This window comes from Melanotaenia boesemani, chromosome 6, assembly GCF_017639745.1.
Source record: "Melanotaenia boesemani isolate fMelBoe1 chromosome 6, fMelBoe1.pri, whole genome shotgun sequence".
In the NCBI taxonomy this organism is placed as follows: domain Eukaryota; kingdom Metazoa; phylum Chordata; class Actinopteri; order Atheriniformes; family Melanotaeniidae; genus Melanotaenia; species Melanotaenia boesemani.
This window is the reverse complement of record NC_055687.1, coordinates 35,247,983-35,266,877: the sequence shown is the minus strand read 5'-3', so window position 1 is coordinate 35,266,877 and position 18,895 is coordinate 35,247,983. Positions and strand designations below refer to the sequence as shown.

General features: G+C 39.1%; 1 protein-coding gene across 4 annotated transcripts in view; it reads left to right on the top strand.

Moving 5' to 3' along the window:
* Window positions 1-18,895, top strand: part of grik2 (glutamate receptor, ionotropic, kainate 2) — a 294,971-nt gene that overhangs the window by 251,151 nt on the left and 24,925 nt on the right. For 2 of the 4 annotated variants that reach the window (XM_041989095.1, XM_041989096.1), the window contains 2 exons: window positions 14,994-15,244; window positions 15,502-15,529. In XM_041989095.1, the coding sequence (XP_041845029.1) occupies window positions 14,994-15,244; window positions 15,502-15,529 (279 nt within the window). Of the gene's footprint in view, window positions 1-14,993; window positions 15,245-15,501; window positions 16,342-18,895 lie in introns of those variants that run through there. The other 2 variants (XM_041989099.1, XM_041989097.1) reach the window with 2 other exon arrangements.

The window sequence follows — 18,895 nt, the reverse complement described above, 5'->3', positions numbered from 1 at the left end:
GAGGCAGAACGACAGGCCTAGGATTGCATTGTGCATTGAGTTGTAAACGCAAGACAGAAGCAGAGGTATGGAGGGAGTAGCCCAATAATAGCTTTATAGATAAAAATATACCAGTGAAGAAGCCTGTGAGAGGACAGCAACAGCCAACCAGCCTTAGCATACAACGTACAGTTATGTGTTTGTGATTTACACCCAGTAATAAATCTCAAAGCAGCACGAGGTTGCAGTGGCATTCATGTCAAGTACATCTCCATAGTCCAACAATGGCAAAAAGTTGCAGCAACAAGACTTTTAATTAGAAATAAGAGAAAAACACAATTTGTGTCTGAAATAGAAACTTAGTCTTACTTTTAGTTTCTTGACCAGCTTGTCACTGTGAGGTGTAAAAGGATGGATGTGTTGTGGGATGAATGATATGTCATGTCTGAATGAGAGTAAAGAAAAACATGACCTTTAAAGTCAAACCACAGCCCCTCTTTATCGAAGGAACTGAAATCTCCTGCTTCTGCGCTTAAAGCACATCATGACCATCAGGAGGAGAAATGGCTGCCCGCCACAGCTCTGAGAATGAATTTAAGATTTATTAACTCAATTTATTAAAAATTACACAGAACAAATTCAGCGCTAGAGCCCTATCTCTTCTAACCAGCTCGGTGGTGAAAACAGTCTCTCTTTGCTGCGCTGTGACTACTTGTTGTCTTTTTACACATGAAATTAATATTTTATGGAAATCAGTGAATTCCTTTCCAAACATCTCAGGTTTTATCTGCCTGCTTTGTGCAGCCATCAACCTCTCTCCTGCCCTCTGTCTACATTATTCCCCGTCCTCCCTCGTTCTTTGTCTTTTTCCTAATGGCCATGTCAGTCATCGTTTAGCTTTATTAGGTTGCATCAGTCAAAGAGGGAAAGGGTGAAAATGTTGGAGCAGCTTGCAAACAGCCTGTCATTTTTCCAGTCATCTCTGTTGCTGCCCAAAGGGTTTTTCAGCTTCAGCTCATAAAAAAGAAGCATTCTGAAAGTATGTCGAGGATATCAATCGACATGCTTTCATCAAACATATCAACAGGTCCAACAGGGTCCCCTGGAAGACACTTGAGTTGGCTCTGTCTGCATCTTATAACCCGCAACACAATTCCCTTTGAACTCCTTCTGCAACAACCAAAACTTGTCTCTAATAAAGAAACAAAGGATTTCAAGTGAAGGACTCACAGAAAATGAAGATGCATTGGGTACATCTTTTCTCTGAAACATTTAACAATTAACACACAACCTAAGAAATACTGGAAAAGTCCAGAAAAGCATTTACCTGCAGTTTATTACAGTGTGATTCCTCCGAATTACTGTGGTGTAAAAGCATCTATCGGGGAAGAAGACAGGTATCAGACTGTATTCAACAGGGTTTGGAGCAAAGTTTTTATCATACAGTGATGAAACAGGTGGAAGACAAGTGTTTTGCTGTACTAATGATTTATTTTCAGTATCATGTAACTGGACAGAATAGCTGAACAATCAGAAGTTTAACTTAAATATTCTATTTAGTGAATGAAAATGAGGTTTTTCTCTGTTTGGCTTCAATAAAATACAGGAGTATTTTATTTAATGATTTCTGTAATATTCTAAGTTAAAAATATCTGTTGGCGTATTTGTTTTGACAAGAAGGCAGTTTTACTAATATGTACTAGAGTGCAATCATCAGCATCAGAGAAAAAGTCTTCAATCACACAGAACACACAATCCACAAGTTAAATTAATCAACTAAATGAAACGTTGAAGGAAAATATGACCATTAACATAATTACATAGAGATAAACCATCATCATCCTTATAACTGTAATTATTCTGGAAAATAAAATCTATATGTGATCATTTTGACTCATCACAGTTTTCAGGTAAAGAGTAGAATTTCTGTCATTAGAGCAAATGTACATTTTTAAAACATTATTCTCATTTTAATTTAATAAATGTTTAAAATTATTATGGTCCATTTTTTAGTCTGTACAATATTATATGACAGTCAGGTAAACACTTCAGTATGATATATTATCACTTAGATTAAATTTCAATTACTTATGCCACCCAAGTCACAACTCTGAGTACTAAAGCTCCCCTGCCTCTCCATCTTCCTCATCACCTCTTCCTCTCTCTGAACTACAGCTTTGATTTTGTCACCTGACTAAATTACACAGTGATTCATGATGAGGAAACAAGATAGATTTTTTTGCTTAACGAATATTATTATCACCATAATTAATGACTAAACATTTTTTGTGTGATATAAACTCTAAAATAACTCCTGATGTCATCTTTCTTTTTCTGCAAATGAATAAATTAATGGAAAAAAATGTATCACATAAACAATCAAAGTACCAGAAACAGACAAAAAAAATCATAAACAAAAGTATCTCGTAGTGTTTAAACCCACTGGACATCTCCGTGACTGTGTCAGCATGCAGAGGATGAGGAATGAGGAGTGAGCAGAGATGAGTGTGATTGTGCAAGTGTGACGACGGCTCCACGGAGGCAGAGGCAGACTAGGGCGGCCCAGAGACCCGGGTGATCAACAGCAACCCCAGAGCACGAACCCAAGCCACCCCACCACGTAGACCACCCTGGACCCACTCAGAGTGCGGCAGAGGAAAGCCCAGCCAGAGCCCAAGGCAGAGGGACAGCACCCACCCTAATCTTCCGGCTGCTCATCCTGGGAACCAGGGCACCATCAACCACTCCCCCCTTCCTCCTTTACCTACCCCCCTACACCCACCCTCCCCCTTCCCCCCAACCAACCCCACCCTCCGTTCTCCACCCACTCCAGCCCACCACCACCCTCACTTCTCCACCCACCCACCCATCCAACCCTTACCCCTCACTCACAGCCTCCCCCTGTGCAGTACCCACAAACACTCGCTCTCACATACCCACATCACACTTAACCCTCCCACCATGCCGTGAGGGACACCCCTGGTGGACCAGAGAATAGCGCACCCCAAATCCAGGGCCAGCAGCACCACCATCAGTGCAGCCAGCACAGACACTGGCTCATGGGGCAAACGCCCCAGTCTGCCCATCACCAAGAAACAAGGGTGTGAAAGAATCCCATTGCCCTCACATTCCCCCCTCATGACTCTTTGTAAAGTGTGTGTTGCTTGCAATTAAAAGTGACCGCATTGTGCTGGGAGTGAGGCCACACAAGCAACTCCACCCACCACACACTACATTGCACACCCCCCAAAAGTTGTTTGTGTGTAATGTTGCTTGTGTTTTGATGTCTAAGTGTAATTAAAACTGAGAGGTGTCACAGGCTGCAGCCAACGAGACCACTTAGATGGCCCCCTCCGCTCGACCCAGCATGACGTGCATGCCTTTAAACATCCTACATGTGCATGTGAGAAAGCAGGAAAGGACAAGGGTCCAGGGAAGTAAGTCCAGAGGGAAGCAAACTTCTTGGCAGAAGGTGAGCTTCTGGTGACAGTAGGCACCCCCATTCTCCAGGAGACCCCTCAGGAGCAGCCGTCCCCCACAACCGCCACCAATGGTGAGTCGCCAATGAGCCACCACCAACCCCAGAAGACACCCACCCACCAAATGCCTATGGGGGAAGGAGAGGAGAGGAGGGGGAGGGAGGAGGACAGTGGGAGAGCCCAGACCCACGGCCCACCACCCCCAAGCCCACACAGGCCTTTCCCAAAAGTGCATGTGACCCCCCCTTATTATTATTATTTTATTATTATTTTTGATAATAGCTTTGGGGCATTGAGATTCAAGAATTCCTGACAAGTAGCTGCAGGTCCTTTATTTTTCCAGTGAATGAAGTTAATGCTGGTTCGAAGCACGGCTGTGGGGAAGGTTCTACCAGTGGCCTTTCTGTGTGGAGTTTTCATGTCTCCCGTGTATGCATGGGTTCTTTCCGGGTACTCCAGCTTTCACCCACCATCCAAAGACATGCATATTAGGTTACTCTAAATTCTCTCTAGGAGTAAGTGTGAGTGTGAATGGTTTATTTGTCTCTCTGTGTTGACCTATGTACCCTGCCTTCTACCCGCTAAATGCTGGTTTAGGCTCCAGCTTCCCCGCGACCCTTAATGAAGTGGTATAGATAGTGGATGGATGGATAAAGTCAATAATATTTTTGATATTTATGGAGGATGTCAGGGTTGTTCCAGATGGGTGTTAGCTTACATGGAATAAGTGAAGACTTGGTTATTTTAAGAAATTCCTGCCAAGCTATTGAAGAGGAACTGATATTAATGCTTTTAAAACACTTATGTGGTTTGATGGCTGAGCTGGTCAGAGATAACTAGATCCTCACATAATGCTTGCTCTGCATTGAACCATGGTTCACCCAGACTGCTAAGTTTAACCCGTTAAGCTTGACGGACCCACCGGTGGGTCCAACAGGTGTAAACACAAGTTCATGTGTGTAAAAAAGTTACTTTAGTGATGTAAGGATATTTTATTTATAATGTGTCTTAAAGAAGAATACCTAATGCCACTAAATCAACTCTTCAAGTGCATTTGGCCAACAAAGAATTTGTTTAATAACAACTTTAAAATACATATGCCACAAACAACAGCGCCACCATAACCAGTAACACCCGAAACAAAATGCAACACAACGCGTGATCCGTTCACTCCACCTAAACATGTTGGGTATCAAATGAAACTAAAAAAGCTGCACTTTCATATGATACCAAGCATAAAAAGATATTCGCCAAGCACCTCACATCAGTCTCAAAACAAACACAAAGCTAACCATCGCATATCACAGCAGCCTTATCAGATAGCATGTTTATCACCAAATGCAGCACCAAATTATTATTTTTTATTTTTTTTCAACTTTTATTTAACCAGATAGAAAACCCATTGAGATCATGATCTCTTTCACAAGGGTGACCTGGCCAAGAGGTCTGCAGCACGTCATAAACAGACAAACAAAACAGTATCAGAACCAAAACAAAGAAACAAACAAAATTAAAACATACAATATCACCAGAGCAACAGCATTTTCAAACATAGAGTGCGTGTACCATCCAAGCAATTCAACAACAGACAACGAATTAAGATTTATAACACAGGCACTGTCCGATAGTCTCACTCTGTCTGTCCTTTAATATAGAGCGGAAAGCTCCAAGAGGAATAATTTCAAGAAGTTTCAGTTTGGACTGTAGAGTGTTCCATGCTGTGGGGGCAGCAAAGCTAAATGCTCTTTTTCCAAATTCAGACCTTACTCGTGGAACTGATAAAACAAGTGTAGAACAAGATCGCAGGGCATAGCTGCTGCTTGTTTTCTGCAGTAAAGTGCACAAATAAGTAGGACTCAAGCTTAAGAGAGCCTTATAAATTAGGGTCAGCCAATGTGCATACCTACGGGCACTCAGAGAAGGCAAGATTGATTTTGCATATAGTTCAAAGCTATTGTCACAAACAGCCACATATTTTTTTTCCTTACCTTTTTGTGGTCATTTTCAGTCTGTCCACATTGTTCTTCGACCAAAACTCACAGCGCAGTAATCCATAATGGTTAAACTGCGCCATGCGCTAACATGTCATATGCTCCCATTCACAGCCATTTTGTTGTCTTGTTGTGGGTCTTGGCAGTGTAAATAAAGTTTGGTCAAATTCTACATCTTACAAGCTTTCCGACGATATCTTACACTTGAACGACACTTTATCTGTCAGATATAAATACTTGCGCGTAAACAAAGGAGCATCATTGCAATTTTGCTGCAGTTACGCACGTGGACGCACTGGAAAGAGCGAATATCGTTTGTTTCTTTGCTTCATTATAACCTTTTATCCATTTAGAACGAAGGATAAAAGCCATGAACATGTCCAAGAAATTACAAAGAACCAAATACACCGTGTTGGAAGTTCTGGAGGAAATACAGACACAGCACAATTTGGCACAGTTTGCGTATCCAAGTGGCCAAATAGAAAGTCCGCCTGGTACTATCCACACTAAAACCTGCATAAAAGCTATGAGCTTTGTTCTATTCTCATGAAACTTTGTACAGTTGTAGTCAAGGAGTTGCTGAATCCATGCAGTGGTATATTTATGCCAGAATGATTTCTGTCATGATGTTTTCATCGGTGTACAAAAAAACAAAAAAAATTTGCTGAGGATATTTTTTTTACCTATGGATTATGACAATTTGCACAGGTATATTAACATTCACAATGTTTCTGACACTGGATTTATATTCCATAGGGTCTTACCTATCCATTGAGACCACGCGTATGTATATTGACCTAAAAATTACAGAGTTATTGTTGATTTAATTTGGGTAGGTCTGTTCAGGCAAACCACACCTCCAAAAACCCTCGGGCTTAAAGGGTTAATCTATTTGGAGACATATTGCAGTTTGTTAGCTAAGAAATAGTGATTAAAGTTGGGTAGCTCCAATCCACCTTTGTCTTTAATCCGTTTTAAAGTTTTTAGACTGATACATGATGGCTTGTTTTTCCATAGAAATTTAGATATATGTGAGTCTAGTGATTTAATGTCCAATATTAATATATTAATATATATATTAATATCCAAATTTCCCTGAGGACTCTCTAAAGGGATTAATAAAGTAATTCTATTCTATTCAATTCTATTCTATTCTATTAAACCAACTGGAGGATGGTTTAGTAGTTATCATTGAAAACAGGTAGTTGACTTTAGGTAGAATCATCATTTTAATTGTGGCAACACTCCCCATAAGTGAAATGGATAAGCACCTCCACTGTGAGAGCTCATCTCTCACAGTGGAGAAAATGTTTTTGCCTAAATATCTAATGTTTCCAGACTGTCTTGTAGTATTTGGTATGTTTTGTAAGTCACAGTTAATGGGCATAACTATAGTCTTAGACCAGTTAATAGAGTAGTCAGATATTGATGAGAATTTGTTAATAAGTGTGATCGTCTGGGGCAGAGAAGTCAATTAGTTCTGGAGGAAAAGTAATACATCATCAGCATAAAGACTTATCTTATGTTCTATATTGTTTACATGGATTTCTTTAATTTCTTTATTTTGTCTAGTAGAGGAATGTCTACCTTTAATAAAGCCTGTTTGGTCAGGATGTATTATTAGAGGGGTTATTTTTTCTATCCTTCTGTACAGAGCATTGCTGATTATTTTAAGATCTACATTTATTAATAAACTCAGACAGTAACTAGATGGAGGTGTGGGGTCTTTTGCTGGTTTAATAGTAGTGTAATATTAGCTAAGTTCATATTTGAATGTATTTTTTGTTTTTCCTTTATTTCTAATATTAAAATTATGAAAAGTAGGTACCAACGTTGTGTAGAGTTCAGCTGTGGTTCTTGAAATATGCAGATATGCTCACATTAATACCTGTCTCCACAGGTTTTGTTTGACATAGGGTAATAGAGCAACTGATCACAGTCACTGAGAGCAGAACAAGAAAGTGGAATACATTCCATAGCACTGGATACCTTCTCATGATTAAAGTAAAGAGTTGCTTCAGAATCCTGTGTCTCTATAGACCAGGGAACTCAATCTCTGGCCTCTTGAGGGCCACTGTCCTGCAGGTTTTAGATGTTTCCCCTGCCCTTCAGAAGCCAAAAACAGCATTTTGGCACTTCATACTAACTGTTAGCACGGTGGTGGAGGGATGATGATCTGGGCACCTTTCAGTCATTGAGTGGACCATGATCTCCTCTGGATACCAAACTATTCTAGATTCAGATGTGAGTTCTTCTCTCTGACAGTTAAAGCCTGGCTTAAAGTGCCTCATGCAGCAGGACAGTGATCCCAAACACAGCAGCACATCTACAAAAGAATGGCTGAAGAAGAAAAGAATGGTGTTGACATGATCCAGTCCAAGTCCAGACCTCATCCTGATTTAATTCTGTGGTGAGATCTTCAGAGAGCTGCAGACACCAGTGATGCAAGCCTTAATGAACTAAAACAACTTCGAAAAGAAAAGTTGGCTAAAATTCCTCCACAATGTTGTCAGAAACAGATAATGTCATATAGTAAACAATTACTTTAAGGTATAGCTGCTGAAAGTTGTTCCACATGACCGAATAATGGGTTTACCTGGTTAGTTTTTCAAAGAGCAGATCTTCTGTTTGGATTAGTTTTTATAGATGACTAACACTGCTATGTGGTGTGGTTCATCTGAGGTTTTATTTATCTAATGTTAAGACCTTGCAAGGACAGGAGGTTCTTTTTTATTATGCTCTGATATATAAAACCCTTTAATAGTATAAGGAGTACTTTTTTTCTATGACTGTTTAATTTATTGATAACACTATCATTCTCTCCAGTTCATCAGCAGCTATATGTAATCATGCAGAATACTTGAAATGCTAAGATCTTTCATTGTATCATGATAAGAGTTGCACTTGATGGGCTAAAAATACACGAGGCATTGGAGCACATTTGAATTTCTAGTCTTTACTTCGCTGAAAGACAATGCATTAGTGAACAGTGGGCTTTTGCATTGCTTTGATCTGCAAGATTAAATCTTTGTGTCTTATTCTGAATTCAGCATGCCTGCCACTTCGCTCTTCAGCGAAGTGGAGGATTAGACTGCTCTTTTATAGGCACACATTCTGTTTTCAGCTCACATATTAACATACATTTGAGCAACAAGAAGACTAACAACCCATTCCTCCACCTACTTTATCTGCAAACCACCATTAGGGACTTCTGAGGTGTGCCTTTATTCACAAAGCGCTGCTGAAGATGCTGTCTGGGGGGAAACAAAGAAAGAAAGAACAGAAAAAGGTTTTTAACCTTGTCTAAGCTTCATGTTTTATGTCCACTTGTTGTATCTTTCATTCAAATATACATTTTTATTATCAGATGTTTTAATCCTGAATTAATGTGGGTGGCTGGACTCCCAAGAGTACCACTGGCTTACTCTGGTTTGCTTTTACCCTGTGGCTAGGCTTTTCAATTGTAGTTGTGTTATTTATTTCATTTTTAAATTCAGTTATAGTTTGTGTTCTTCAGTGATAGTGGTGTGTGTGGACTGCAACATGTTTTACTCCTTTTTTTCTTTCATTGTATCATCCATGTCCTGGCAAGCTGTCCATGTTGCAGTGCTTTGCAGGGACTTTGAAATATTTGACTGTAAGTTTTCCTCCCTGAGCTGCCACCTTACCACAGTGGACAAGTTAACCTGAAGATCCTAGGAGCTATGTTGTCCCTGGTAGGGTCACTGGCTTTAAAACACCCGTCAACAGTTGTTTTTTTTTTTTTTTATGACATGTTTAATATTAATTAATATGGATCATACTGAAGATTATTATATTTTTACAGCTTCTGTCTGTTTGACGGAAATAATGGAGACACTCTTAATAAAAAACAAGCTTGTGTCATTCATAGTCTCAGATTTGGGGTGAAAATGATACAGTGACTTACTGAGCGAACAAGTGACGATTAGCCCCCCCCCCCTACACACACACACACACACACACACAATACACAATAAAATAAAATAATTTTGATGACATTCTCTTGTCAGAATTTTTCATTACTTTAAAATGAAACTGCCACAGATGTTCTTTAGAGATGGATGGAGTGATGTTGTCATGGTAACAGGATTGAATCGTGGTATATTTATGGTCGTTAGGGACTGAAGTTAATACATCATAAAAGATGTTGATGGAGTCGCTGTATCTGCATGTGATGATGGCAAAAGGACCTAAACAAGCTTTAAATAGTGTTTCTACAGCCCATGTGATCAGAATGTGGTCTCCTTGTGAGGCAGACTTCAACAAACGTGTTAGTGGTAATGAGTTACTTGTACCCAGTCTATTGGCTAGAAAGAGCTTTGACGTATTGAAGGTCAACCTCACGATGCCACCTGGTCCTCTGTTCCAATTCTCAAGCATGGATCAGGTACTATGGACCTACTGGGCCGCCTTCCTGCAGATTTTAGAAGTGTCTCTGCTGCAACACACCTGATTAAAATTAAATGGTTCTCCATAAGCTTGTTAAGATCTGCAAAAGCCTCTTAATAACCCATTATTTATTCATTTGAGAGCCTGCAGGACAGTGGGCAAAGAGGTTCAGTTGGCGATCCCTGCTGTAGCGTCTGATCATTTCAGACAGGCTCAACTGTTCAAACATTGTATGCCTGTGAATGTGGGTTAATGCACATGGACAGTTTTGACTGTATGACAATGTTCCGGTATTCCTCATTATATCTTTTAATTGTGCAAACCTGGTATTGTTTTAAGGATGTAATTTATCTAACACATGTTTGGCTTATTGTTGCGCTCCTCAGTTAAGTGAGGGCATCAAATGTAGATGGCAATGAATAACAAGAACCAGAACTCCATTCATTCTAGCCATCACCATGGTGATAGATGTTTTGAACCATGTATGCTGCTAGCTGTGAAGTAAAGAGTGAGAGACTAGTGGCTTCAGGCAGAAATGAAGGACGAAGATGTTAAAGAATGTTAACACAACCTTGTGATTGCAGCCACACTGCCGTCAGGCTGGAGACTGCAGCTCAAAGCTTTGCTCTGTCAAGGGAGTACAGCTTATCGCTGTTTAGCTCCAGAGCTGGGGGCAACTGTGGCTTAAGAGGAAGCACAGTTGCCCTGGCTGCTCAGTCCAGCCCACCAGTCAAAGTGGCTGCAGTTTGCTGTTTAGAGAAATACAGAAGTCATATTACAAAAGGGCTTTTTAGGCATGCACTGTGACTTCCCAATCTCATGGACGCTCATATGTGTTTAAACAGCGTTAAAGCCAAAAACATTCTGGTATGCAGCTGTGCCAATCAGAAACATCTCATATAGAGACACAAAGTTCTTTTAACAACTACAACAAACAAATGAAGTGACCATGTTTGTGCAGATCACAGTACACAACGCTGCTGTCCATGGTGGTGAAATAAATCTGCATCATTCAGTAAATTTCCTACCTGATGCATGACTTAGTTTGATCAGAAGATCTGGGAAGGTGTTGGAGTGCCTTACCTCGGTGAAGTAGGAGGAGACATGCAGAGAGAAAGAGGGGGAAGTCATTATGTGATGCCTAGGCATCTCTTATGTTCTGGAGGGAATATTTCAAAGCTTGTCTTTGGGATGTTAACCTCGCATGGCAAGCAAGCAGCTCGCAGTGAAACATTAGCACAGATTAATCTTGGCAACTGCTTTTAATTAGGCAGCTATGCAGGTGGAATGACATGAAATATGAGCCTCAAAGATGTATTTCAGGTGTATTCGTTTTTGTTATTGAGCCTGCAGAGACAATGAAATGATAATGTTATACAAAAGCATTTATCATTTATAACAGTAAGCATGTACTTTTAGATAAACTGAAACACAGACTTTAGAGAAGAGTTTTCTGGATGGCGTTATCAGTCTCTTTCATGGTTGTGGACAAATTTTGCTCCACTTTTCTTTTCATTGTTACTTCAGCTCATTAAGGTTGGCAGCGTTTGTTTCATAGTGTTTGCTTCGTTTGAAGGTCTGGCCACAGCATCCCAACCAGGTTGAGGTCTGGACTCTGGACCTAAATCTTTGCAAAGCTAAGCCATGCTGTTGTGTTCTATGGAGATGGGAAATTGTTTTACAGAATTATAACATTTCTTTACTTTATAAACTCCATGACTGTTTCATACAAAGCAGTGGATCTCTGACCACCTGCTGATCCCACGTGCCATCCTGGTCATTAATGCGGAACTTCTGTGTCGCAGGTCTGAATGATTGCAAAGCTGTTTACTTAACAGAAAGTCTTCATTGTCTCCAGCCATGTTGTTTAGGTATGAAACTGGCTCTCTGGTCTCTCGTGTAAATAAGACTTGTAAACAAACACAGATTTTTGCTTTCTCTATGTGTAAAGTAAGTAAATAAATTCAGGGCTTATTTCCATGTCATACTAATGTGTCTCATTTTTATGCTACAGCTAAAAAGCAGCTAAGTGGCCACAATCGTTAACTTTTAGAGGAATAATGTTAATGTTTGGTTTGTTTAATACTGATGAAAGCAGCCAGTTCTGTTGCGTGAACTCAGCCCTTTGTCTGCCTGGAGGAGGTGAAGACATTAGCACTGATACTGTCCCAAACAACTATCTGATTATATATTATTTTTATCACTGATCAATATCTGAGCGTATTTTTTTAAACTCTAGTGCAGAAAGAAGGTAGAAAGTGGTCAAGAAATATGTTGCGATAACAGGGCCAGAATACAGGAAAGATTCATTTTTAAAAACACCTTGTTTTATACATGTGTTGTACATTACAAAAAGAAAAAAAATGGATTTACATATTTTATCCCCATTTAAGAAACTAGATTAACAAAAAGAAAAAATCCCTATGTTCATTAAAAGTTTTCAGTTGTGATTTATCAGAACTGATGTTTAGATCATGCGTCACGATTTCTTGTCATTTTTTCCAGATATCAGGAGCAGAAAAGCTAAATTTTTAGTTTGGACTCTCGGGGTTGAAAGGGGTTGGTCCTTAATTTCAGCCATTCCAAATGTGGCTCTTGTGGCTCTAATGAGAACCGGCTGTTTCTGTGTCCGAACCTTTAAATGTTCATAAGTGTTCACAAACCTGTCCACGCCCACTTCATGCCTCTCTCTGGGAGAAGTTTCAGCTTTTGCTGGCACCCACTTGGTGATTTTAGAGGGCAGGCTCAGCTAGCCAGGGGGCAGGACAGTATCCACTACTAGGGGCAGTGGTTTTTTCCCTTCGTGAGGTCACAAAAAGAAAGATCTGGGACTCACCCTTTTGAGCACACATTTGCTAAAAAGTGGAGCAAGCAAGTGAGAGGGGAGACAGAATTTTCTTATTTTTGGGCCTCATACACAAGCTGTGCTATATGACTGTTAGAAAACCTTTAGAAAGTGAATTTTGTATTATATGGGGCTTTAAATCCAGTTTCCACCAATGGGTTCGGCTCAGTACGGGACGGGTTGGTATGGGATGGCTTGGTACACATTTTTTTGTTTCCACATGAAAAAAATTGGGATTGGTGCATGCCATTATACTTTTTTGGCATCCTTTCACTTGGGTCCCAATCTGAGTGATCTGACCTTAAAGGGTGAATCTGGACACACTGCAATCCACTGATTGGTGGAAAGAATCAGCACTTCCTGTGTGACCCTGCAATAAAAATAAAGCAGGAACAGCTCTGTGTTTAAATTAGAGTGGAGCTTTTGTTTAAAGCCACATGCCAAAAAGAAAGAATGCAAGTGGCATGATGTCCAGATTTTTTAGAGAGCTCTGTTAAAACTCCATTATAGTAGTCAAGAATATTAAAAACAGATGATGAAGTTTTTCTAAGCCATACTGAGCCACCAGTCTACTTATTCTAGATATATTCTTTAGGTGGTAAAAGGCCAATTTGGTCCCTGATTTAATATGGCTGTTAAAATTTAACCCAGAGTCCAAAATGACACCAACATTTCTAGATTGATTTGGGTAACATTGCTGACTGAAGCTGGACACTAATCTTTGGAGGTTCATATTTGGTCCCAAACAAAATAATTTCAGATTTATCGTTTTTTAGATGAAGAAAATTCTGGAACATCCAAATTTTGATTTGACTGAGACAAAAACTGAAGTTTTGTCTGGGACCAGAGTCACCTGGAGAGAAAGTAATATAGAGCTGAATGTCATCAGCAAAATTCTGATCAGGTATTTGTTATTTTTCCCCTCCCCATTATCTGGGCTAGTGAGAGCATGTAGATGCTGAACAATAGGGGGCCCAAAGTTGAGGCTTGAGGAACTCCTCAAGTCCTCTTTCTTTAAGGTAGATCTATAGTTACCAACTTTGCTTCAGGTCATTGATGCTTGCAGCAGTGAGTATTCTTGTCTTTAAGAAGGATTCAAACTAATTCAAAGACTATGGAAGACACATTTTGATGCCATTACTAGGTTGTCTTTTTACACATCCTTTTATTAAAAGAGCCAGATTTACTATTATTTATGTTGTTTTATAGCAATTGGTAACAAAAGATTTATTAAGCATCCTAACGGTTAAACAGTTTTCATTAATTTCTCCTGCTGAGAACACTGTCACAGTCAAAACAAGAGGTGTACCATACAAGCTGTACATTATGGAACTTCTGTGGTATAAATACAGTATCACTAATTCTATATTATACTGATTAAAATGAAATAAAGAAAGGAATAAATGACTGAAAACTAAAATAATTGGTTTGTCTCTAACCTTCATTTCCTGTTTAATGCTGTAATGCTATATGTATCATATGTTAATTTTATTATTATTAATTTTATTATTTTATTAAAGAGCCAAATAAAGATTTAAAAAAAAAAAAAATATTGGGCCAGGCTTTAAAGGGTTAACGGCCTCTTGACTCCCTTCAGCTCCTCCATTAGGATGGTTGTTCATAAAAAACTCCATTCAGTTTGTATGTACATTTGTTGTGGCGGTGAATTGGTTTTAACTAAACAGCAGTATTTCTTGACCTGGGAGTTAGAATGGATAGCTGCTCTGCAACATAATGACCCTTTAGGTGCCACAGTTTTTAAGGCATACTGTAAATAGGAAAAAATGTTAAATATGAACCAGAGTTTATGATGGCAGTGAAAATTACTGCAGCTGTTACTAAAATTATGAATGTCAGACAAGTCAGGAAAAACCTCTTTATGACCTAAAGTACTCCACTGTGCAGTGATCCGTCATGTCATGAACCTCCTGCTGTACTCTGTCACTGCAGGGTGCACATATGAAGAAACGAGAGCATGCTGCGAGAAAATAGTTGACAAGTTTTTTTGTTGTTGTTTTTTTAATTTCTTTTATTTTCTTTTTACAATTGAAAGCATATTAATAACTTTCATTTTAATTTTAGATGATAATGTAAAGGTTTGGACACACCTACCCAGCCTCTGAGTTAACATGATTAACTGCTTAGTTGAGAAATATCTAAGGTTTAAGTAAATGAGCCAAGAATAAAACATTTAAATTCTGATTAAAGTGTTTTGGCCTAATGCATAGGAAAGCACAGATTTGGCCTTGAAGATCACTCATGCTGGTCCCCTGTGTTTTGGTCTCTTAGGCTCTCCCTACAGAGATAAGATCACTATCGCCATCCTGCAGCTTCAAGAGGAAGGGAAGCTGCACATGATGAAAGAGAAATGGTGGAGAGGAAACGGCTGTCCAGAGGAGGAGAATAAGGAGGCCAGTGCCCTTGGGGTACAGAACATCGGTGGGATCTTCATTGTCCTGGCAGCAGGACTTGTCCTGTCTGTGTTTGTGGCTGTGGGAGAATTCCTTTACAAGTCCAAACAGAATGCACAACTTGAAAAGGTAAGAAATGACCCTGATATTTCTAACTTAAAGCTTTTATAGCTGAATTTCTTACCTTGACCACATGAGATATGGCCGTCTCATGGCAGGGACAGATGGAGCAAGTCATGCTAACTATACTTGTTTTAGAATATCTGGAATAATCTGGGACAGTTAGAATAGTTTATCTGTTTGCCAACTTGCGGAAACACAATAATAAAAGTGCCATATAATAAATAGTAAAATAAGAATTGGTTTCTTTGCATTTATTCACTTAGGCCCAATGGCGACAACGAGATAAGAAACGTGAGGAATTCTGCTGTCACCATGGATCCAAGCTAGACTTTAACCACCATCTCAAATGACCTCAAGAAAAACTTCAGAAACTTTTTTTTAAAATCTAATATTACCTCACATCTCCCAGAAGTCCTGTATTTTTTGCTTTTTCCTAATTTTGTCTTACATCACCAAGGGAGTGTGAACACTAAGAGAAGTTTAATAACATATTTAGTAGCTGGAACTAATACACAGTTGGGTCACATACGTATATGTTGCAAAGGCTAGCTGCACTGCATGGTCCACGTATCCAGCAGCATCCACCAACACCTTCCTTTAGCTGCTGCTCATGTCCACCCTGCTCATGTTGTAGCTACTCTGCCTGTTCATATCGACTGCTCTGAAGCCTGAACACAACCACGCTGCATCAGTGCATCGACACAAAGCTGCTGTTTGTCTGGAGCTTCCCAGCAAACATTCTGGCACTGAATAGCTGCTGATGCAATGGCCTGCACCATCATAAAAGATACACATGGCAGGGATTACAATGATTAGAGATTTTAAAAAAAAGCAAAGCCCAACTCAGTTATACATGAAAATGCTGTTTACTACATTAAGGAAAACTGTACACGACACTGTACACGAACAGCTGAAAGTTAAGATTAAATTTGTAGGATTATGTTGTCCATCAAGGCAGCTGCTAAATAATGTTCACTGTTTTACTTCTATTTTAGATTAGGTGCAGGAAGAATTACAATAAGTGAGATAAATAAATCTGTATATAAATTTGAGATCTAAAAATGATATTTGTAATGTTTTATAGTTGGGGCTAAAATAGAGGATGTATTTATTTGGATGTTTTTTTTTAAATGATCTGATGTGTTTTCGTGAGCTGAAAAAATTACAGTATTTTTATCTACGTATTTATCTCTAAAAGAAAAATGCAGTAGAAAGAGTTTCCATATAAACCAGTTCTCTTCAGTTCTGCTTTGTTTATCCATTACCAATTCACAACAAAGTCATTTTACAGTCCAGTTCATTCCAATTCATTGTAGCTTATTATACTCCAGTTATGATCCACACTAGTTCAGTTTATAATAACTGTGTTTTTAAAACCAGTTCATAACAATAATACCAATTTAAGGAAACCAACGGATTCAACCAACTCTTCTCTGTGATTCAACCCTCTATTCTGAGCTGCACGACGAGACAGTGGAAAGAAAAACCTTCATCGGAACCAGAACCAGGAAGGAAAACCTCCATCAGAACTAGGAAGGACGGCCATCTGCCTGGAACGGTTGTAGGTGGAGAGGACAGGGAAGAGGGGTCAACCAGCAGCAGAACTCTAATCCAGGGATTCCTGCTGAGAAAGAAGAGAAACACGAATGACAGACAACAACAACATCAGATGTTTCTACATTGAGAGTAAAGAGAGCAGAGAGGAGCCCAGTGCATCATGGGACATCCCCCAGCAGCCTCAGCTAATAGCAGCAGGACGAAAGGGATGGATGGAAGGTCCAAAGACAACGTCAGTCTGAATTTAGGAGGAAGTTCATTCATCCAGGTCTTTATGTCTGTACGACATCTTTGTAATCTGACAGACTGGTTTCCTCAGGCTTCATGGCTTTGATATAACATGAAGAAAACAGCTACACAAGTCCTCTTTAGATCCAACAGGAGAAGAAAATGAGTGTTTAGGGATAAAAATAATGAAATTCAAATTTCTGAAAGGTTTATTTTCTGTTTTCACCACATCCAGGTTTTTAGTCAAGGCAAGTATATTTCTACATCACATTTCATGTACAAGACCATTCTAAGGGCTTTACATGAAACATTAAAAGCATTACAGATGGTGCAAAGAAAGCATTAAAAAGTGGTAAAAGGCAGCAACAAATAGCAAAATTCACAATAAAATTATAATAATATAAACGAAAATGATTATAATCAAGATAAGTTCAAAGTTACTTTGCAGATTCCATGCATAGAGGCATAAGACAAGAAATGTTTTTAACCTGGATTTAAAAACGTCTACATTTCGTGAAAGTTTAATCTCCACTGGCAGTTTGTTCCACTTGTTTTCAGCATAACAGCTAAATGCTGCTTCTCCTTGTTTAGTTTGGACTCTGGTCTGGATTTTGGTCTGGACTGTGGTCTGGACTGTGGTCTGGACTAGTTGACCAGTCTGTACATACACATCAGAACTCATCATTATGTTTTCATAATGTTTTAACATCTGAACTGAACCAAGCAGACACAGATTATTTGATTAAAAAATCTCGAGAATTAAAATTTAATTAAAACTATTTTATTGATAAAATAGAATTTTAAAATAAAATCAAATAAATATAATTTTAATCTAAATTAAGATTAGAGACAAACCCAGATCTTCTAGTTCACAATCATGTAGTAACTCCAGCTAACCCTTTAAATCTCTAAATACGTCTACTTGTCCTAATGCAGGTAACTTTACAAAACACCATATAATTCCAATCTAACCCAACTTTATTTATAAAGCACTTTAAAACAACCACAGTGGGGCAAAGTGCTGCACAGAAGAATAAAACTGCAGAGAATAAACTCAGTCATGGCATTAAGGAAATAAATTGGAATAAGTAAGACAAGTTAAAAATATAAAAACAAAGGCAAAATGTCAACATTTCGAGTGTCTAAAAGCCAAGCAGAACAGGTGGGTTTTATGAAGAGACTTGAAATCCGGCGAGGAGGAGTCCTGTCTGCAATGCAGAGCAGGTCATATTTCCCGATCAAAAGTACCCCATCTCCTCGGAGCTTACGCTTTGTTCTCGGCACCATCAAGAGCAGCTGGTCAACTGGTCTTAGAAAGCATGACGGCGTGTAAGGGTGAAGGAGCTCAGTGAGGTACGGTGGTGCGAGACCATGGACAGATTTAAAAACACTACTTTATCCACTGTGAGCAATAATTTTGTGTCTGCATCTTTAAACAAGAGAAATTTCTGAACCCACATTTACTGACCAACAGGCTAACTCACAACATGTGATTTTAAATATGCTGTAAAATCTCTGAAGGCACTTAACAAATGAAAAACAATTCAATGCCTTGACTAGAGATGGCATAAATCTTGGAACATAACTGCAAAAGCCGTAAGCTTTCACAGGAAAATCCATTTCTGTTAGTGGAGCCATACAACGCTCATCCTGAATATGTTTCCTTCCACATTTCATTCCACTTGTAGAATATTTTGGCCCGCCAACCTCACATTAACGATTCATACACTGTTGTAGTGTGAGTTAGATAAGCAAATGCATCCGCAATTTCAACTTTGTTTATGCACATGTATGAATAACGATTTATGGCATAAACATGTCTACAATTCTTAACCTGTTAAAAAGCACAGTAGTGGAACATTAGCACATTAT